This window comes from Mustela nigripes, chromosome 1, assembly GCF_022355385.1.
Source record: "Mustela nigripes isolate SB6536 chromosome 1, MUSNIG.SB6536, whole genome shotgun sequence".
NCBI lineage: Eukaryota > Metazoa > Chordata > Mammalia > Carnivora > Mustelidae > Mustela > Mustela nigripes.
Window position 1 is genome coordinate 173,896,184 of NC_081557.1, and position 16,846 is coordinate 173,913,029.

A 16,846-nucleotide genomic window follows, 5' to 3' on the forward strand; every position below is an offset into this window, starting at 1 on the left:
GAAAAAAAAGGGAAAAAAGTGCTATGTTGTTCCTAACAAAAACTTACCAGTGTGATGATTTTAATAATTGTTTCTTAAGATATTAAAAGGAATAATAATAATATATATTATTATATATTAATATATACTTGGTATATATTACATATTATAAATTATATCATTATAATAATATTATAGATAATATTACATAATAAATGATTGTGATAAAAGAGTACAAACGACCACATTTGTGGTATAGTATAATGACCACATTATATTTGGTGTATATCCTAGGACTCTCATCAGATGCCACAGTTCTGACACCAAATACAGAAAGCAGTTGTGATTTAATGACCAAAACTAAATCAAGTGGAAATGATGATAGCACATCCCTCGATCTAGAGTGGGAAGATGAAGAAGGTATTTTATATTCACAGTTTTACCTTAAATTTTAATCCATGTTAGCCTATAGAAGTCTACTTGGTATTTTACTTTATATTGAAGGGAGTGCAGGGCCTTAAAAATCGATATAAAAATTTCTTGATCTCTTACCTTATTAATGATTATCATTTTTTGATAAATAGTTTAGAAAATAGTGTAATGCTTAGTGTTTCTTGAGCTTTTAAAAATAATGTTAATTTTTCACTTTAATGTTTCTGTAATCCACCCATTTTAGATTACTCAGTAAGAAGAATTACTGCCCCCTTGTGGTTAACCTAAAGCCAAAATTTTATCTTTTGGTTCATTATAAATTTGGCCATTTGTTAGGAGTTTTTTGTGTAGTACAATAGCTTTAACATGAACATAGGTTTTAATTTTAGCTGGTATGTTTTCCTAGCTGTAGTATTTTAGGTAGATTTCTTACTCTCTTTAAGCTGCAGTTTGTTCATCATAAAAAGGGAATAATAAGCTTACTTTAAAGGATGATTATTCACCATTGTATACCCAGGGTCTAAAAATGCCTGGCACATAATAAGCAGTTAGTAAATATTGGACAAATAAACATATGAATGTTGTGAGGATGAAATGAAACTTATATAAAACACCAGTACAGGTGTGACAGATAGCAAGGCCTCTAATGTGGATTTTTTTTTTAAGATTTTATTTATTTATTTGACACAGAGAGAGAGTGAGAGATCACAAGTAGGCAGAGACGCAGGCAGAGAGAGAGGGAGAAGCAGGCTCCCTGCTGAGCAGAGAGCCCGATTGGGGGCTTGATCCCAGGACCCTGAGATCATGACATGAGCCGAAGGCAGAGGCTTAACCCACTGAGCCACCTAGGCGCCCCTCAAATGTGGATTTTTTTTTTTAAGGCCATTTCACTGAATAAGGCTCAAATTTTCATTTTTACTTTAAGAACTATGTAATCCATGAAAATGAAGAACCAATTACAGAATGTAGGACTTTAAGAAGAATAGTAAGCATGAAATATTTCATAGAATTTTGGGATGGAATACCTTAGTCCTCTAATTGACCCATTTTTTTTTTATCATAAAGAAACAGATACAGGAAGCTTGAATAACTTTACCAAAGATTGCATTAACTTAATTAAGTCTTCTTCTCAGCCAGTGTCACCACAATCCTGTACTTACGTTATTTCCTATCTGGATCCCAATCAGCAGACTTTAATAAAATATATTTTTATTGTAGCATCTTGTTCAGTTTGATCTAAAGCCTTTCAGATCTTTTAATTCCTGATTCTGTCATCCAGACTATCCGTATGCTAATTAAATTTGTAGATAACATGACTTTCAAGGTTATTATTAAAGTCATTAACACAGTTATTAAACTAGACTATGTAGAAGACAGAACCCACCAGAAACCTTCCCATAACATAAGGCCTCCATAGGACTGACTCTTTAAGTAAATTTACAAGTCAAGTCTGATTATTAAACAAAAACTACATTATTAAACCGTAATATCTTTTAATATAGCCTTTAAAATGTTCACTGAGATTTCTAATAACTCCTTCCAAATAACAGGAATGAATCGCATGCTTCCTATGAGAGAACGTTCCAGAACAGAGGAAGACATTCTCCGAGCAGCACTTAAGTATAGCAGCAAGAAGACTGGAAGTAATCCTACATCAGCCTCTGATGATTCCAATGGCCTGGAGTGGGAGAATGACTTTGTTAGTGCTGAAATGGATGATAATGGCAATTCCGAGTATTCTGGATTTGTAAATCCTGTATTAGAACTGTCTGATTCTGGCATAAAGCAGTCTGATGCAGATCAACAGAAACGATAGGGTAAAATTGTATGACCCTGTTTATCAGTTGTGACCAAATGTTAAAAACCAACTAGAATGTATCAGTGGTTGTGCTGAGCCTTTTTGTAAGAGGGAGATAAGAAAACATGTTGTAAATGCTTATTACAAAGGAATAGGAATGATAGGCTATATCTGAGTTGCTTCAGAATTAAGTGCAATTTCATCATCTGCCTTCTGCTTTTCAAAAACAGTATGATGGTTCTGTCATGTTATCAGTTAAATTTATTTTAACTCTTCTTTATAGCATTCGTGTTTACTATTTGTAGATTTTCACTTTTTAAAATAGTTTTATTAGTTTTACTTTGAATGCTTTCTTAAGCCTATTTCAGTAGTTAACTATGAAAATATTAAGACACTTTGTGTTAATTCTCAGCAGATGTGAAGGGAGTATGAGGAGGGACTGCCAGAACAGATTTATAAGTGTTCCCTTTTCCATCATTATTTATTCCTGTGACTTATTTAAATTTTATTATCTAATAGTAAGCACAATTAAGTTGATGACCCTAAAGAAATGCTGAAATACCAGTTTTTTTCTACACTTAACTGCATTTCGTAGTATAATAATGTTGATTCAGCCTGAACAAAGGATATGAGATGTTCAAATAGGCTTTCAGAGTTCAGACACTTGAAGTTAGTATTCAAAAGTAATATTTAAGAAAATACATATATTTAGGTCTTCACTTCCTTTTACATGCTTCCACTATAAATAAATATTGACTTTAAGTTAATTGATATATTAAATTTCGAGGTGTCATTTTTTTAAATTCTATATTTCCAATGAATGGTCTTAGAAAGATTTTACACAGAACATATTCTCTGTGCATGATTTATAAGAAAGGAAAACCTAAAAAGGCAATACGGGTATTTCGAAATAAAATCCTTTCTGGGGTGAAAGGATTCGTTGATTTTATTAAGCTTTCCTTTGCCTTGTAATACAAGGTACTTTAATGGGATGGAACTAAGCATATCAGTATAAATAACTGCATTTGTGATATACAGTGAACTCTTCTTTTCCCTAAAGCGTGTGTCTCACTTTGAAAGGCCAAGGCTATAAAGCACTCCCTAATTGCTTGTCTTAATTTTGCTGAGGATTGAATATGATTTTAGTAAGCAAACTCTTTTCTGATTTTTCCTTGGTGTTTTTGTTTTTCTTTTTTTCTTGCAGCGATGACAGTGCATGTTCTCAAAAATATAGGAAGGTCCAGATATAAATAGTAACTTAAAGTTCTTGCTGTACTTAAAAAAAAAAAAAATCATGTGGCCCTTTCAATATTTGAACTGCTAGGCAATGACATCTATAGTTTCATCTTCTTTTTATCTCATAGAAATAAATTTGATGCTTTAAATATGTATATATATTAGGTAATGCTATTATTTATGACTATCTTAACATAATTTAAGTTGTAGCTTTGTCACTGGAAATATTTTAAAGGTAATCTATATTCACATTGCCTGTGTTATGCTTTTTAAAGTTTGTATACATCAGATGTATATTTTTGGTTTGGCATAAGCTACTATTGTAATTTTTCTTGGCATTTTGTTCATAAAAAATTTTTTGAAGGAATGGTAACTTCTCAAGGATTGTGAATAAACACATTTTTACATTTAAAAATAATAAATTATTTGATCATTACTAGTTTTAGTCTAAAAACATAACCATAATTATGTCTCCTTAGGTATAATTACTTTATTAAATCTGCTGTGAAGACAAAAAGGAGTGAGTTAGGAAAGCAGGATTGAACTAAATTTGAAAATGTTTGTGTTTTAACTGCTTAGAAAACATTAATTTTCTTGTTTTATGTATTTACAAAAAAGACTGGAAATAATGTTTTTTTATTCAGCAGATATTTGAGAATCTATTGAGTCTGATAGCTTGTTGGGGACAGAGTAGTATAAAAAGACTTACAGTGCCCAAGCTCTTGCCTACATTCTGATGAGAGAGACAAGACAATAACAAGGAAACATGTAAATAAGAAAACAACAGATCACAGTTAGAAAATATATGAAATGATAGGATGCAGGATAGCTGGGGACCAAGTGACTGCTTTGGTAGTTCAAGAAAGTCTTCTCTGAGATGATATTTGAGCTGAGACCTAACTGTTGAGCAGGAACCAGCCAAGTAAAAAGCCTGTATATCAAAAGCATGTTTATAAAACTCCTGAGGTGTAGGAGAACGTTTGGTATGTTCTGAGAATGAAAAGGTCACGGGGACTGAAGCATCATGAGGTAGAATAATATATGATATTGGAGGGGTATTTAAGAGCCAGATCATGTAAGGTGTTAGAGACTATGGTTAACAGTTAATTTTATTTGATGTATAAAGCCACTGACTTTCTGTAAGCCAGATTGGACTATGATCCAATTTGCATTTTTTAAAAATTCCGCTAGCTGCTGTGTAGAGAATGGGCTATAAGAGGACAAGAGTGTATGTGTGATACTTGCCATGAGACATGATGTGACTTGGGTTGATAATTATGATAGGAATGCAGAGCTAATAAACTTCAGAGGTAGAGTTAACAAGATTTTCTGATGGGCTAGATGGGGGGGGGGGGGCAAAAGTAGAGCTGGAATCCAAGAGAATCCAAGAGAACTGTAGGATAATGCATCTAGCATGGTGCTCTGGCTACCTTGCTCGCTGCACATCTGTATAGCAACACTCAACCACACTCCTACTGAAATCTTAACAAAGCCCTGTGGTCCTCCCCAGAACATGGCAAGATAGGCAGTCTTCCAGGAGATGGGACAAAGCCATTTATCATCTGCTCCCCTATCTTGCAGAAGGCTGCCATGAGGTAACTTCTCATCTCACTTCCTGGTTCTAGTGAAGCAGAGATTTCCACCTCACTCCCTTCACTACAGATATAGGCTAATAGGCTAGAGTTTAGAGTTGGCTCTTCAACAACAGAGCTGCTCCATTTAGGTGTCATTTGGCCTCCCTGGTCCAATGTCTAAGGGACCAGGGATGTGGAACACTGACTTCATGCTGATCTTGCTTTTGCGGGTATGTTGGAAGTAATTAAGTCTATTTGAGCTTATTCTCTCCCAGCTGGTTAAATCTGGAAATATGACAGCCATCCTAGCAGCTACAACTACCCTTCACAATAACTCTGGTTTCCAACTTGACAATTGTAGTGGAAGGAACAGATTTAGGAAGGTGAAGGAAATTAAGAGTTCTGTTTTGGAAGTTAAATTTGAGGTGTTTATGAAGAATTTATATCAAGACATCAAGAAGGTGATGGGATGCATATGTCTGTAGTTCAGAGAACAGGTCGAGGTCCAAGTTTAGAAGTCATTAATAAGTAAATGGTATTTTAAGTCATACTAGGTAAGATCACCGTGGTGCAGCATATTGGCAGAGCAGCCCAACTAAGTGTTGATATTTAGAGGTCAGGGGTAGAGAAACTGGCAAAAGAAGCAGATTTAAGATGGACGCAGGAAACCAAAGAATGTGTATCACAGGAACTACCAGTGGCCATGCGCCACCATGTGGAGTGATGTATGGAGATTTGGAGCCAATATGCATTGAGGGGCAGAGCTAGAGCCATCTTAATCCCCAGTCACAGCCTCTGCCTGAGGCCTCTGGCACTCCTTCCTTAGAGTAAGCAGTCTAAGAACAGTTCTTTCCCTTCTCCAGAATGGGTTTCAAAGAACATGGTTACAGAATTAAACTTTGACTTTATTATATGCATGAATGTTGTTAAAATTTCAAATTCATGGAATTTAAAAATGAATGGGACCTAAAAGTCAATGTTTGGCAAGAAAACTGAAAAAGAATCCTAAACACAGCAATGGTTCATTAAAATGTCCAAAATACTGGTTTTAGATACTGAACATATATATAAGGAAAATTCTATTTTGGGGAATAAACACTATTTTTCTACAGAAAGGAAATCATAGAAAAGGTATTATTGCTCAGATAGGGCTTCCTATACTAAAACCACAATGATGCACTGACAGTTCTCCAAAACACATTAGGCTAGTACTCTCGTACTGCAGGTACCAACAGGCTAAACCACCAGAAACAACACACCCACAGCCTTGACCTTGAAAAACGGCTACTTGTGAAATAATCTGACCAAACCAAGAGACTGTTCCTTACAAAACAAAACATAGGACTAAAAACAAGCATAAAAAGAAGATAATCCTACTGAGAACACTATCCCTTCATCAGCATGGATACTTCTTGTACATTAACCCTCACAGATGTACACTTAAATATGCTTAATAATTCTTAATAATACACAGTAATTCCAAAATACATCTAGGTATGTAACAAATGATTAAATGATGACTAATACAATTTAAAGACTTCAAAATGATAATAAGAGATGCCAAATTTGACAACAGATGACTGTAATATACTAATAAACTGTGAAGTATCCATAAAATGTCTACAGATTTCTTCATCCTTCATGATTCTCCTCTCAGCCCTCCGTCTTCACAGTTCATTTTCATCCATTTCCGTAGGAGAAGTGTTTTGGGTGGAGCAGAATGAGTAACAACCATACTCAGGTATGGGCCTCCGGAGCGGCCAGTTGTTTTCTTGCAAGAGTGATCTTGGAGACAAAATAAATTGAGTCTCAAAAAACTCTAATGACTCTCCATCTTCCTTCTCGATCAGGAACTGATACTCACCAAATCTGACCATGCACTTGTAAGGCAGGTCTATTTTATTTAGATAGCACAGCTCCTTGTTGTCCACAAGCAGACTGGTCTTCTTACTCATGTTTTTAATTTCAAAAGAGAGAACTGAACTATCAAACTTCTTAAACAGCTGCAGAGAAAACTGAACTCGGGAAACCTGTTTGTCCTGAAAGGTATAATGACAGATGTTGGAATTTCGGCCAAATTTCACCACTTCGCTGGAAGGAAGTTTATCTCGGTTATAAAACCTTATTGATTGGAATACTCCACTTTGCTGCTGGCCAGGATGGTAAACAGTTATCTGGAGACAAGTCACTGTCTCTTCCGTATCAGCACCTTCGAAACTGGACATGATGCCTCTCGGGATATGACTTGCCTGCAAGAATCAAACCAGCATGTTAGTGCACTCCCATTTTTTAGGCACTGAAATCTTTAATTCTAATATTTTGATGAAAATCTGATAGGGATTTATTTAGATTTTGAGAAAATAATACATAGACTATGGTGAGTGCTGTGAAGTGTGTAAACCCGGCGATTCACAGATTTGTATCCCTGGGGCTAATAATACATTATATGCTTATAAAAAAATTAAAAAAATAAACTATGCTAAAAAGAAAAGATAATACATAGAATACTCAATTAATTAGCACATATGTGAAATTTTATACCAAGTCCCATGAGATCTGGTGTATTAGTTTTTTTTTTTTTTTTAAGATTTTATTTATTTATTTGAGAGAGAGAGAGAGAATGAGAGTGAGAGAGAGAGAGCATGAGAAGGCGAAGGGTCAGAGGGAGAAGCAGACTCCCTGGTGAGCAGGGATCCTGATGTGGGAATTGATCTCAGGGCTCCAGGATCATGACCTGAGCCGAAGGCAGGCGCTTAACCAACTGAGCCACCTAGGTACCCCTATTACTTTTTCTATCTCTTTTTCACTTCTAGTTTGACAACAGACCATACACACAATCTAGACAATAACAAGAAACATTTGTTAATAATAAAGTTATTTGAGAGGGGCATAAAGAAACTTCAGTTCCATTCTCATTTAAATATAGTGACTTGGCCCATAGAAAATATGACAGCTATATTTTAAAAATCAGGAATAAATAATCCCCTTGGTTTGAATGCCCTCAGAGGATATACACATAAAGAAAACCTACAGTTTATTAATTAAATTGGAATTAGATGTTATGAATTATAAAACCTGATTAAAGAAATTTAAAAATTATAAACAATTGCAATATTTGTTATTTACATACTTATATTTCTACTAGGTAAAGGGTTAAATATAATAAGTACTTAGCTAAGATAGGGAAGCAAGCTAAGTGTCCACTGATAGATGAACAGGTAAAAAAGATGCACACACACACTACTGGAATTATTTATTTTTATCAATTGTTCCCTAATGACTGAACAAACTGTCATTAGTCACATTCTAACGGCTAATAAGAGCTAAATCTCTCTAGAGCTCTTGGCCCTGTGGTGCCCCCCCATCTACACTTGCCTACATGCACCTTTGATAATCAGTGGAATAAAGCAGTATAACAGGACCGGAGAATTAATTACCAAACTCTTGGAGAGATTATTCTGACACAGAACTGCCATTTTAAAACTAATTTATTTTAAAAGAATTAAATGCACACAATTTAAAAACTGATATGGTAAAGAAAAAAAAAAAGATTTTTAGAGTATCTTCCCTCCACCCTAATCCTTCTAGAGTCAACCACTGTAAAAGTTGCTCTTATCCTTACAGAAATTTTCTTTATACAATAAACATAACTATGTGTGTGCTCATACACACATAGTTCTATGTAGAACATAGAACTTACGTTCTACACATAGAGAAAATTTTTTCTGACACAACAGGAACAAACTGTATTTAGTTCTAGACCTTGCATTCTTAAATTAATAATACAAATGGGTGATTTGTTTCCATATCCACACATATACATAGACCTTATATTTGAATTTCTACGGAGAATTCATTTAATCCAGCATGGTGATAAATTACATCAACAGAGTGATGCTGACTGTTCCCTGCATTCCTTAAAAACTGTTCAGTTTTGGAAATCAATGATCTTAAGTGAAGTTGACTTGTGGTTTTGTTTGCCATCTATATTAGATGTTGGTATCAGAATTATTATGCTGCTTAAAAAAATAAAACCAAAATGCTTTCCTTTTCTTTCTACACTTGCTGCTATTTATTTCTAAAATAAAATCTTTCCTCCTGTTTTGCAGCTATGGCGCTATTTTTTTTCTATTATTAAATTCTTTATTTAAATTCAATTTAGTTAACATATACTGTATTATTAGTTTCAGGGAGAAAATTTAGTGATTCATCATTTTTATATAACTCCCATTGCTCATTTACGTCAAGTGCCCTCCTTAATGCCTATTACCCATTATCTTCTCTCCACCCACCTCCCCTCCAGCAACCCTGGGATGGAGCCCCACATGGGGCTCTCTGCTTGGCAGGGAGCCTGCTTCCCCCCCCCCGCCCCCGCTTTCTCTCTGCCTGACTCTCTGCCTACTTGTGATCTCTGTCAAATAAATAAAATCTTTTTTTTTTTTAAGAAATTTTTTTACTTGTTAACAAGAAAAGAACCTAAAAAGGAGGGGCAAGAATCTGTCAGTGATCTTGGCCTTGTCTAGGACACACCACCATCATTCTGGTTCGTTCTGGGACTTCAGACAATAACAGTTCCAAAGGGAGAACTGGATTAAAAACCACTGTGTATTCTGGGCAATCCAAAAACAATGTATGACAAGTAAATTTAAAATTAAAGATATATTTCCAAATCCATAAGAAAGAAATTTGGGGGCGCCTGAGTGGCTCAGTGGGTTAAAGCCTCTGCCTTCGGGCAAAGAAATTTTGCTTTGCTCTATCATTTGTTGAAAATTGAATAAATTGGGAATTTGATTTTTAGCACTCACTCATATGTGGAATTTAAGAAACAAAACAAATGAACATAGGGGAAGGGAAGAAAAAAATAAGACGAAATAGGGAGGCAAAGCATAAGAGACGCTGAACTCTGAGCAACTGAGGGTTGCTGGAGGACCCTGGGATCATGACATGAGCTGAAGGCAGAGGCTTTAACCCATTGAGCCACTCAGGCACCCCCAAAATTTCTTTCTTATGGATTTGGAAATATATCTTTAATTTTAAATTTACTTGCCATACATTGTTTTTGGACATTATTACATCATATCATACTACCCAAGGAAACAGGATGTGCCCAGCTATCAGCAACAAAGTGAGAGGAACCCTCAAAATCATGGACCAAGGATAGTAAAAATTACTATAAAACCAATGCAGCAAGAATTAACACACAATGGGTAGAACTGTGATTTGAAGATGACTTCAATTTTGATAATAAAGTCTCATTATTCAAGAAGCTGACAGCATTAAAGAAAATAATTATAACAAATCCTCAGATGATACAATTAGTGGTTGACAAGAAAAGAATTAGCTGTTAACAAGTAAAGAACCTAAAAAGGAGGGGCAAGAATCTGTCAGTGATCTTGGCCTTGCCTAGGACATACCACCATCATTCTGGTTCATTCTGGGACTTCGGACAATAACAGTTCCAAAGGGAGAACTGGATTAAAAACCACTGTGTATTCTGGGTACAATCTTTTGGTAACACCCAAATTTTGTTTTGTGTTCTTCCTATAACGAATTAGCTTAGAATTCATGCTTTTGAGCAAATCTACCAAGAAAAGTTTGCCCCATACAAGCTCTTACGCCTAGTTCTCAGTGTAGATATGTTATTCACTGCAAGGAGGGAAAATTGGCATTCTGGTTTATCAAATCAATGGCTACTAGTTTCTTGTTGTGAATCAATTCTTAGGGTTTGACAAATTTTGGGATCACAATGTGACTTTCCAAAAATACTGAGGTAGACATACTACTGTCAAATATTTGCTGCCCCTCCCTACCAGGCCTTGCCCCTTCAGAGAGATGATACTTCCCACTGCAGTGACAACCATATTAATGAAACATGAATGGAAGTGACATAGAAGCTTCTTTGCAAGCAGAAGCTTTAAAAGCCACTGTGTAGTTCCACCAATACTCTTGGCCTCTGCCACCTCAGCCGTCCCGCAGAGCAGCTCAGCTTCTATCCCAGAGGGGAGAAGGGCCAAAGACAGAGCCAAAAAGGATGTGTAATATGAGCACGAAATCAAATCTTTGTTTAAAGTCATTTATTCCTGAGCCCTAATATTGCCTGGGCTGACATGCACCCACCTCTCCAGTGAAGGTACGAAATGACCCTAGACGCTGACAGTTAACAGGGTTAACTACTTACTGTATGCCCTCCACGTGCCAGTACCATGCTAGCCATTTACACATATTGTCTCATCTTCAGAATAACTCTACCAATCACCCTTCACAGATGAGAGAGCTAAGTCTCAGAGGGTTTAGCTGAGTAGCCCAGGTCACAAAGCCAGTATCAAAGGCAGGATTCAAACAGAAAAGAAATACACCCTCACTGACCCACAACAAATAACTGCTCCCCATTACCAGTTACTCCACAAATGATAGCAGTTAATCTGTAGAGAGGACGGCCATGGAAGTGTACTAAAACCAGCAAGACACCAACTTAGACTCTAGTGTTTGGGAGGGAAATGTGCTGTTACATCAAGAGGCTTTGAAGCAGCAGGTTACTGAGAGTACTAGTTATCACTAAGTCTGCTTGTATGGCTATTTGCAGGGACCCAGTACTCACTAGGAATTGTGGTGGGTTGTTTGTGGAGCTCCAAAGTTGAATAAATCATGGTCTCTCAGTTCAAGGAACTGAGAAAGTAATTTATTTGTTCATTTCTAGAGTGGCAAGTTCCCTCTACCAAGTGGCCTGTTTCTCTGCCATTTCTGAGTGATCAGTAGAAAGACAGGAAAGACTGAAACTAACAAAAACCCTAAAGTAAACTAAAATAAATTGGTAGGGGTTTTTTTTCTTTGTTTGTTTTTTTAGATCTTATTTATTTATTTGGGAGAGAGAATGAGTGAGAGAGAGAGCATGAGCAGGTAGCGGGGCAGAAGGAGAAGCAGATGCCCCACTGAGCAGGGAGCCCAATGCACCAGGATCCTGGCTGGGATCATGACCTGAACCAAAGGCAGACGCTTAATTGACTGAGCAACACAGGTGCCATGGTAGATCTTTAAAAAAAAAAAATTACTAATGTGCAAATGCTCAAAAGCAGCTTTTTGAAATGCCTGGCATAAGTTGTCAAAGATAGAAAAACAATGAGCTTATATAGTCATAAAAGTGGTTATCTCTGGAGGGAACCTGGGTTCAGAAGTGGAAAGGAGACTTTTCATTTTGCACATTCTATACCTTTGAAATTGTATACCATGTGTACTTAATGTCTAATCAAACATTTAACAAATACTTTCTTTACAAAATTACAAACCATCTGATTCTTATGGAATTAAATGGAAGTGGAGATCAGCTAAGTATTAAGGGGGCTAACTGTGATGATAACTGGTATTAAAAAATTATAAAACAGGGGGTGCCTGGCTGGCTCAGTGGGTTAAGCCACTGCCTTCAGCTCAGGTCATGATCTCATGGTCCTGGGATCAAGTTCCTCACTGGGCTCTCTGCTCAGCAGGGAGCCTGCTTCCCTCTCTCTCTCTCTCTTTGCCTGCCTCTCTACCAACTTATGATCCCTTTCTGTCAAATAAATAAATAAAAAATAAATCTTTAAAAAAAAATTATTAAACATGGTTTGCCTGGTTGGCTCAGTCAGCAGAGCATGCAACTCCTGATCTCAGGGTCATGAGTTCTCACTCCACGATGGATACAGAGCTTAAAGAAAAAGTTCCAAAACACTGTGGTGATACACAGTAACATCTATATTCACAAATGAACCACAATAAATAGATAAATATATAGAAATGAAAATGAGCAAATGAGCCCTGCTATCAAGAACTTTATCACAGAAAGCATAATACATCAGGTGAGGGCCCTATTCTTGAGTGTCAGAAGAGTAAACCTCTCCTTTGCTGGACAGGAAGAAGTATACATACTTACCTGGGAGTCTCTGAGCTGTCAAGAGAAGGGTTAGACTCTGAGGTTGCCTTCTGACTCCTCTCAAAGGAAATAAAAATAGATACGTATAGAGGTGTTATGAGCAAAAATACAGTCTCTAGGGACCTGCTCACACTCCCACATCCCCACCCCTGCCCCTCTCTCTCTCTCTCTCTCTCTCTCTCACACACACACACACACACACACACACACACACACACACACCAGCTATCCCTCCCAAAGTTGGGCAAAGCCAGTAAAGAGACATACTACTGACCTTGCAAAAAAGCTGTTTGGACCTCAACTGTCATGAACAAAAAGAAATTTCTGCTCAAAGGAGGAGCCAGGTGTCCAAGCAGTTTAACAGAAATTTGGTGCCCCTGGGTGGTCATGCATGCCAAGAGGATTCTCATGCTTTAAGTTTGTTTTATAAGGTGAGCTGTAGTGAAATAATGGAGTTTGTTCTGGGCCATAGAATACCTTAATAAGCAAGGTATTCTAACAGTTTTATTTTCATCCCTCCTCAGCTCCCATCCTATGGATAATCTCAAGACAAAGTATGTCATCGGTCATTGCAAGTACCCTTTTTTAAAGGCTCTCTCCCTCACCAACACCAACATTGAGCTAACAAGAGGGAAGAGAAACCCGAAGCACAGCCAAAGGCAGGGTAATCCCCGCGACGAACCTCCCTCGCCGGTCCTCACCCCCAGTGTGTCTTCGAAGACATCTGTGAACTCTACTACCGTTCAGCAGAAGCAATTCTTCAAGAATAGGTTTCTCAAAAGGGGTGGTGAAAACCAAAAAAAGCAAGAGGAAAACCTTAAGAGAGCTCACTTTTGCTTCTGAGAAAGGGTCCTCCTTCTCCCACTCGACCTGATTAAACTGTTACCCTAATTAGGTCTGCAGAGTCCAGCTTCTCGGTGGCAGTGGACATCCGCTACGGCGTACAGCGTGGGTTCTGGCTTCCGGAGGCTTTGCGAAATTCCTCCTTTCAATCTGAAAGCTGGGGAAAGTCCCAGAAAACAGGAGATTACTGTATTTTCCTAATGAACCACTGAGGCAAGAAGGGCAGGTCCAGAAGAACCCTCGGCAGAGAACCGGAGTTCCAGGGAAGCCGAAGCCCCGCGGAAAAGTCCCGTGGGGGACGCCGAGGGGTCCACGCACAATTGCTCTGTGAGCTCCGCTTGATAAGTTGACTTCTTTGTTCTCTGATTAGGAAAACAAACAGAACTCTCGCAAAGCACATGGAAAATTGTAAAGAAAACGCATCCCATTTCTGGTATTTCCTTTCAGTACGCCCCCCCCCCCCCGCATTTATAAATACTCCTAAATTTTATAAAGCTGGAGCCGTGCCGCATCGAATTGTTCGAGCGCGCCGTGCGCTGAGCCCGCAGGAGCAGTAGGTGTGACTTTCCACCGAGCCCCGCGAAAGACTCGGGGACAAAGCTTCCCTCTGCGGCGAGGAACAGACAAGACACCCTCCCCACTTCACCCCCAGCCCGCAGCCCGCCAAGTACCTTGGGGCCCGGGAGTCGGTGCACTAACTCCCCAGAGCGGCTTCGCTTTCGGGGTTCCGCGCGACACTAATGGAGGCCACCCCGCCGAGGCCGGAGTCGGGAGACGGTCCCCGCCCACCGCCCCGAGCCCTCAGCCACCCTAGAAAGCGCCAGCCGGCCGCGCCGCGGCTCCTGGGGGAGGGACAGAGCGGGAAGGAGCCGAGGGGGCGGGGCCGAGCCGGGAACCGAGGGGCGCAGACGCGCGCGAACCCGGCGAGCGGGCAGCTGCGGGCCACGGGTCGTCCCGCGCGCGCCACCCTCCTCCCGCTCCCGGCTGACTGCGCCTCCTAGCCGGCCCCGAAGCCTTCCTAAAGCCCGGACGCAAGCCCCGCGTCCGCACCCTCCCCACTCCGCCGGGTGCCTGCGGCTGCCGACGCCGGATCCACGCGAAGCCCAGACCCCCGACCACCTTGCTAGGCTTCCAGACCAGGTCCGAGGCGCAGTAAACTGGTGGGGACCTCACCGCCCCAAACAAGAGGCCCCTCCCAAGAGGATGTGGCTAGTAAGCTAGATTTTTGAAAACGAAACAGAACCACTTAAAAGTTGAGGACCCCTCACCTCTCCCCGCCCTTCTGCCTCCCCACTTCCAGTGGAGGCCTGGGACCGGCTAGGGGCAGGCGGGGAGTTGAACTTACTTCCTAAATTAGCCAGGTGCACGGCTTGTATTATCTCATTTAATCCTCACAGTAGGGAGGTTAGGTCCCCCTTACAGGTGACTGAACTGTGGACTTGAGAGTGGCTAAGTGTCCTGTTGAGCAAGAGCAGAGACGGGATTTGAACGTGCCCCAGAGCTCCAAATGAGCCCGTGGCTACCCGTGATGCGCTCACCTTGCCCCAGACCACTCCAGGGGCTTCCTCTCCCGCCCCAACCACCCGACGGTACCCTCACTCAACATCCAGGCTTTGGGGTTCCACAGGTACAGGCTGGTACAAGGTACATTGAGAAACACTTAACGTCCCAGGAGTCCTTTACAGCCTCCAGTGAAATAGGTAATAGTATATTTCCTGTCTCAGGGAGAAGGTTTGAAATGAACTAAAAGTGAAGAGAACCTCAGGACAGTACGTGTCAAGAGCAGGATAAGAGTGAAACTCAGTAAGGAGTAGAACACGGAGAAGGACGTGACTGACATGGAACGGGCCCACTTAACGTCAGAGCGTGGGACTCTACCCGCCAATCCTGGTAGGTGTCAGAAGGAAGCCGTTTATCTGTCTGGATTCTAGCCCTGCCTTGCAGAACAGTTGCTCTTTGCAGGTCAGTTTCCTCGACAATAAAATGACATTAATACTGGCTGCTTCCCCATCTGATGAAGAGATTCTGTGGGGTTAAATTTTGACCTCTCAGTTAGATGTGATCAGGAACGGTAAGCCTGGGGAAGGTGGAGTATATAATTACATATGAGGCTGATTTCCTGTAAGGCTGCAATTTTGTTTGTTAATCATCAACATTTATTATCTCTTCTCTGGAGTGGGGATAGCCAGAGTATCTTCTGAAGAACATTAGAGCATGTAGAAGGTAAGATATGTAACTTGTCAATTCCGATAAACCTATACAATAAAATATTTTCAGAACTGGAGTTTCTGATCTCCAGCCTTTAAAATTAAGTAAAACTTGGAAATGCTTTAAAAGCTATAAAGGACTGGTGTAGTGGATGTTATTAATAATATTAATAAAGAAAATGAAATGAAACCATTGTCAAAATTTAAGATGCTGAATATCATTTCAGTTTTCTGTTCCCTTTAAGTAAGTATTCCTAGGCTACGGATTTAGGAAGAGATTAAAAGGAACCCTTCAGAGAAGTGAATACCCCAAAAGTCAGGCTAGGATTGTTTATCAAGGCAAAAACAGAGGAAAACAGTAGGCAGGTATCTTGTTGATAGAAAAAAAGAAGTATTTACTATTTGAAATATCAGTGATGAATCATTTGGTGTAAAAATAACATAAAATGCCCACAATCTAGTATATTTTTCCATGGAAAGATATTTTTCCATGGAAAGATTCTCAAAAGTAGTTTTTGGATATTTTCAGTAGCCCGTAATTAAGCAGATATACCTGAAAGGCTATTGTATTTCACTTAAGACCAAAAACAGAGGAAGCTAATTTGTGATAATACAATCACACCTTATAGGAAAAAAAAAAAAAAAAGAAAGAAAGAAAGAAAGAAAAGTGTTGCTTGTTTGTGTTGCTTGCTAGTAATTGGATTATATGAAACCCACCTTCTGTTCAATGCACTCTATGCCCATTGGATACACATTCATCCAAGTCACTGCTCAGCTCAGATGCTCAGATTTGGGATAACTCAGCTCCGGAGTGCCTCATTTCGTGGCTGATGTTTTCTACCAACTGGTGAAAATACTCAAAATTACTTGAAAT

At 39.2% G+C, this 16,846-nt stretch overlaps 2 protein-coding genes across 12 annotated transcripts in view; one reads left to right on the forward strand and one right to left on the reverse strand.

Annotated features, from left to right (window-relative positions):
* Positions 1-3,904, forward strand: part of AP1AR (adaptor related protein complex 1 associated regulatory protein) — a 39,606-nt gene extending 35,702 nt beyond the window's left edge. For both annotated transcript variants that reach the window (XM_059377334.1, XM_059377342.1), the window contains 2 exons: positions 274-399; positions 1,962-3,904. In XM_059377334.1, coding sequence (XP_059233317.1) covers positions 274-399; positions 1,962-2,227 — 392 coding nt within the window. In that variant the 3' untranslated portion in view covers positions 2,228-3,904. The remainder of the gene's footprint in view (positions 1-273; positions 400-1,961) is intronic.
* A 1,999-nt stretch (positions 3,905-5,903) lies between these two features.
* On the reverse strand, positions 5,904-14,951 carry TIFA (TRAF interacting protein with forkhead associated domain). Of its 10 annotated transcripts, none has more exons than XM_059377409.1 (4): positions 13,809-13,898; positions 13,197-13,358; positions 12,923-12,979; positions 5,904-7,268 (listed from the first exon to the last, which is right to left on the reverse strand). In XM_059377409.1, exon 4 carries the CDS (start codon positions 7,242-7,244, stop codon positions 6,687-6,689), a length of 558 nt encoding a protein of 185 aa, XP_059233392.1. In that variant the 5' UTR covers positions 7,245-7,268; positions 12,923-12,979; positions 13,197-13,358; positions 13,809-13,898; the 3' UTR covers positions 5,904-6,686. The 10 variants fall into 10 exon arrangements, with proteins under 10 accessions (XP_059233392.1, XP_059233372.1, XP_059233377.1 ...); XM_059377389.1 differs by having other exon boundaries at positions 12,923-12,937; positions 13,754-13,898; XM_059377394.1 differs by having other exon boundaries at positions 12,923-12,972; positions 13,754-13,898.
* Between the last annotated feature and the right edge of the window lie 1,895 nt (positions 14,952-16,846).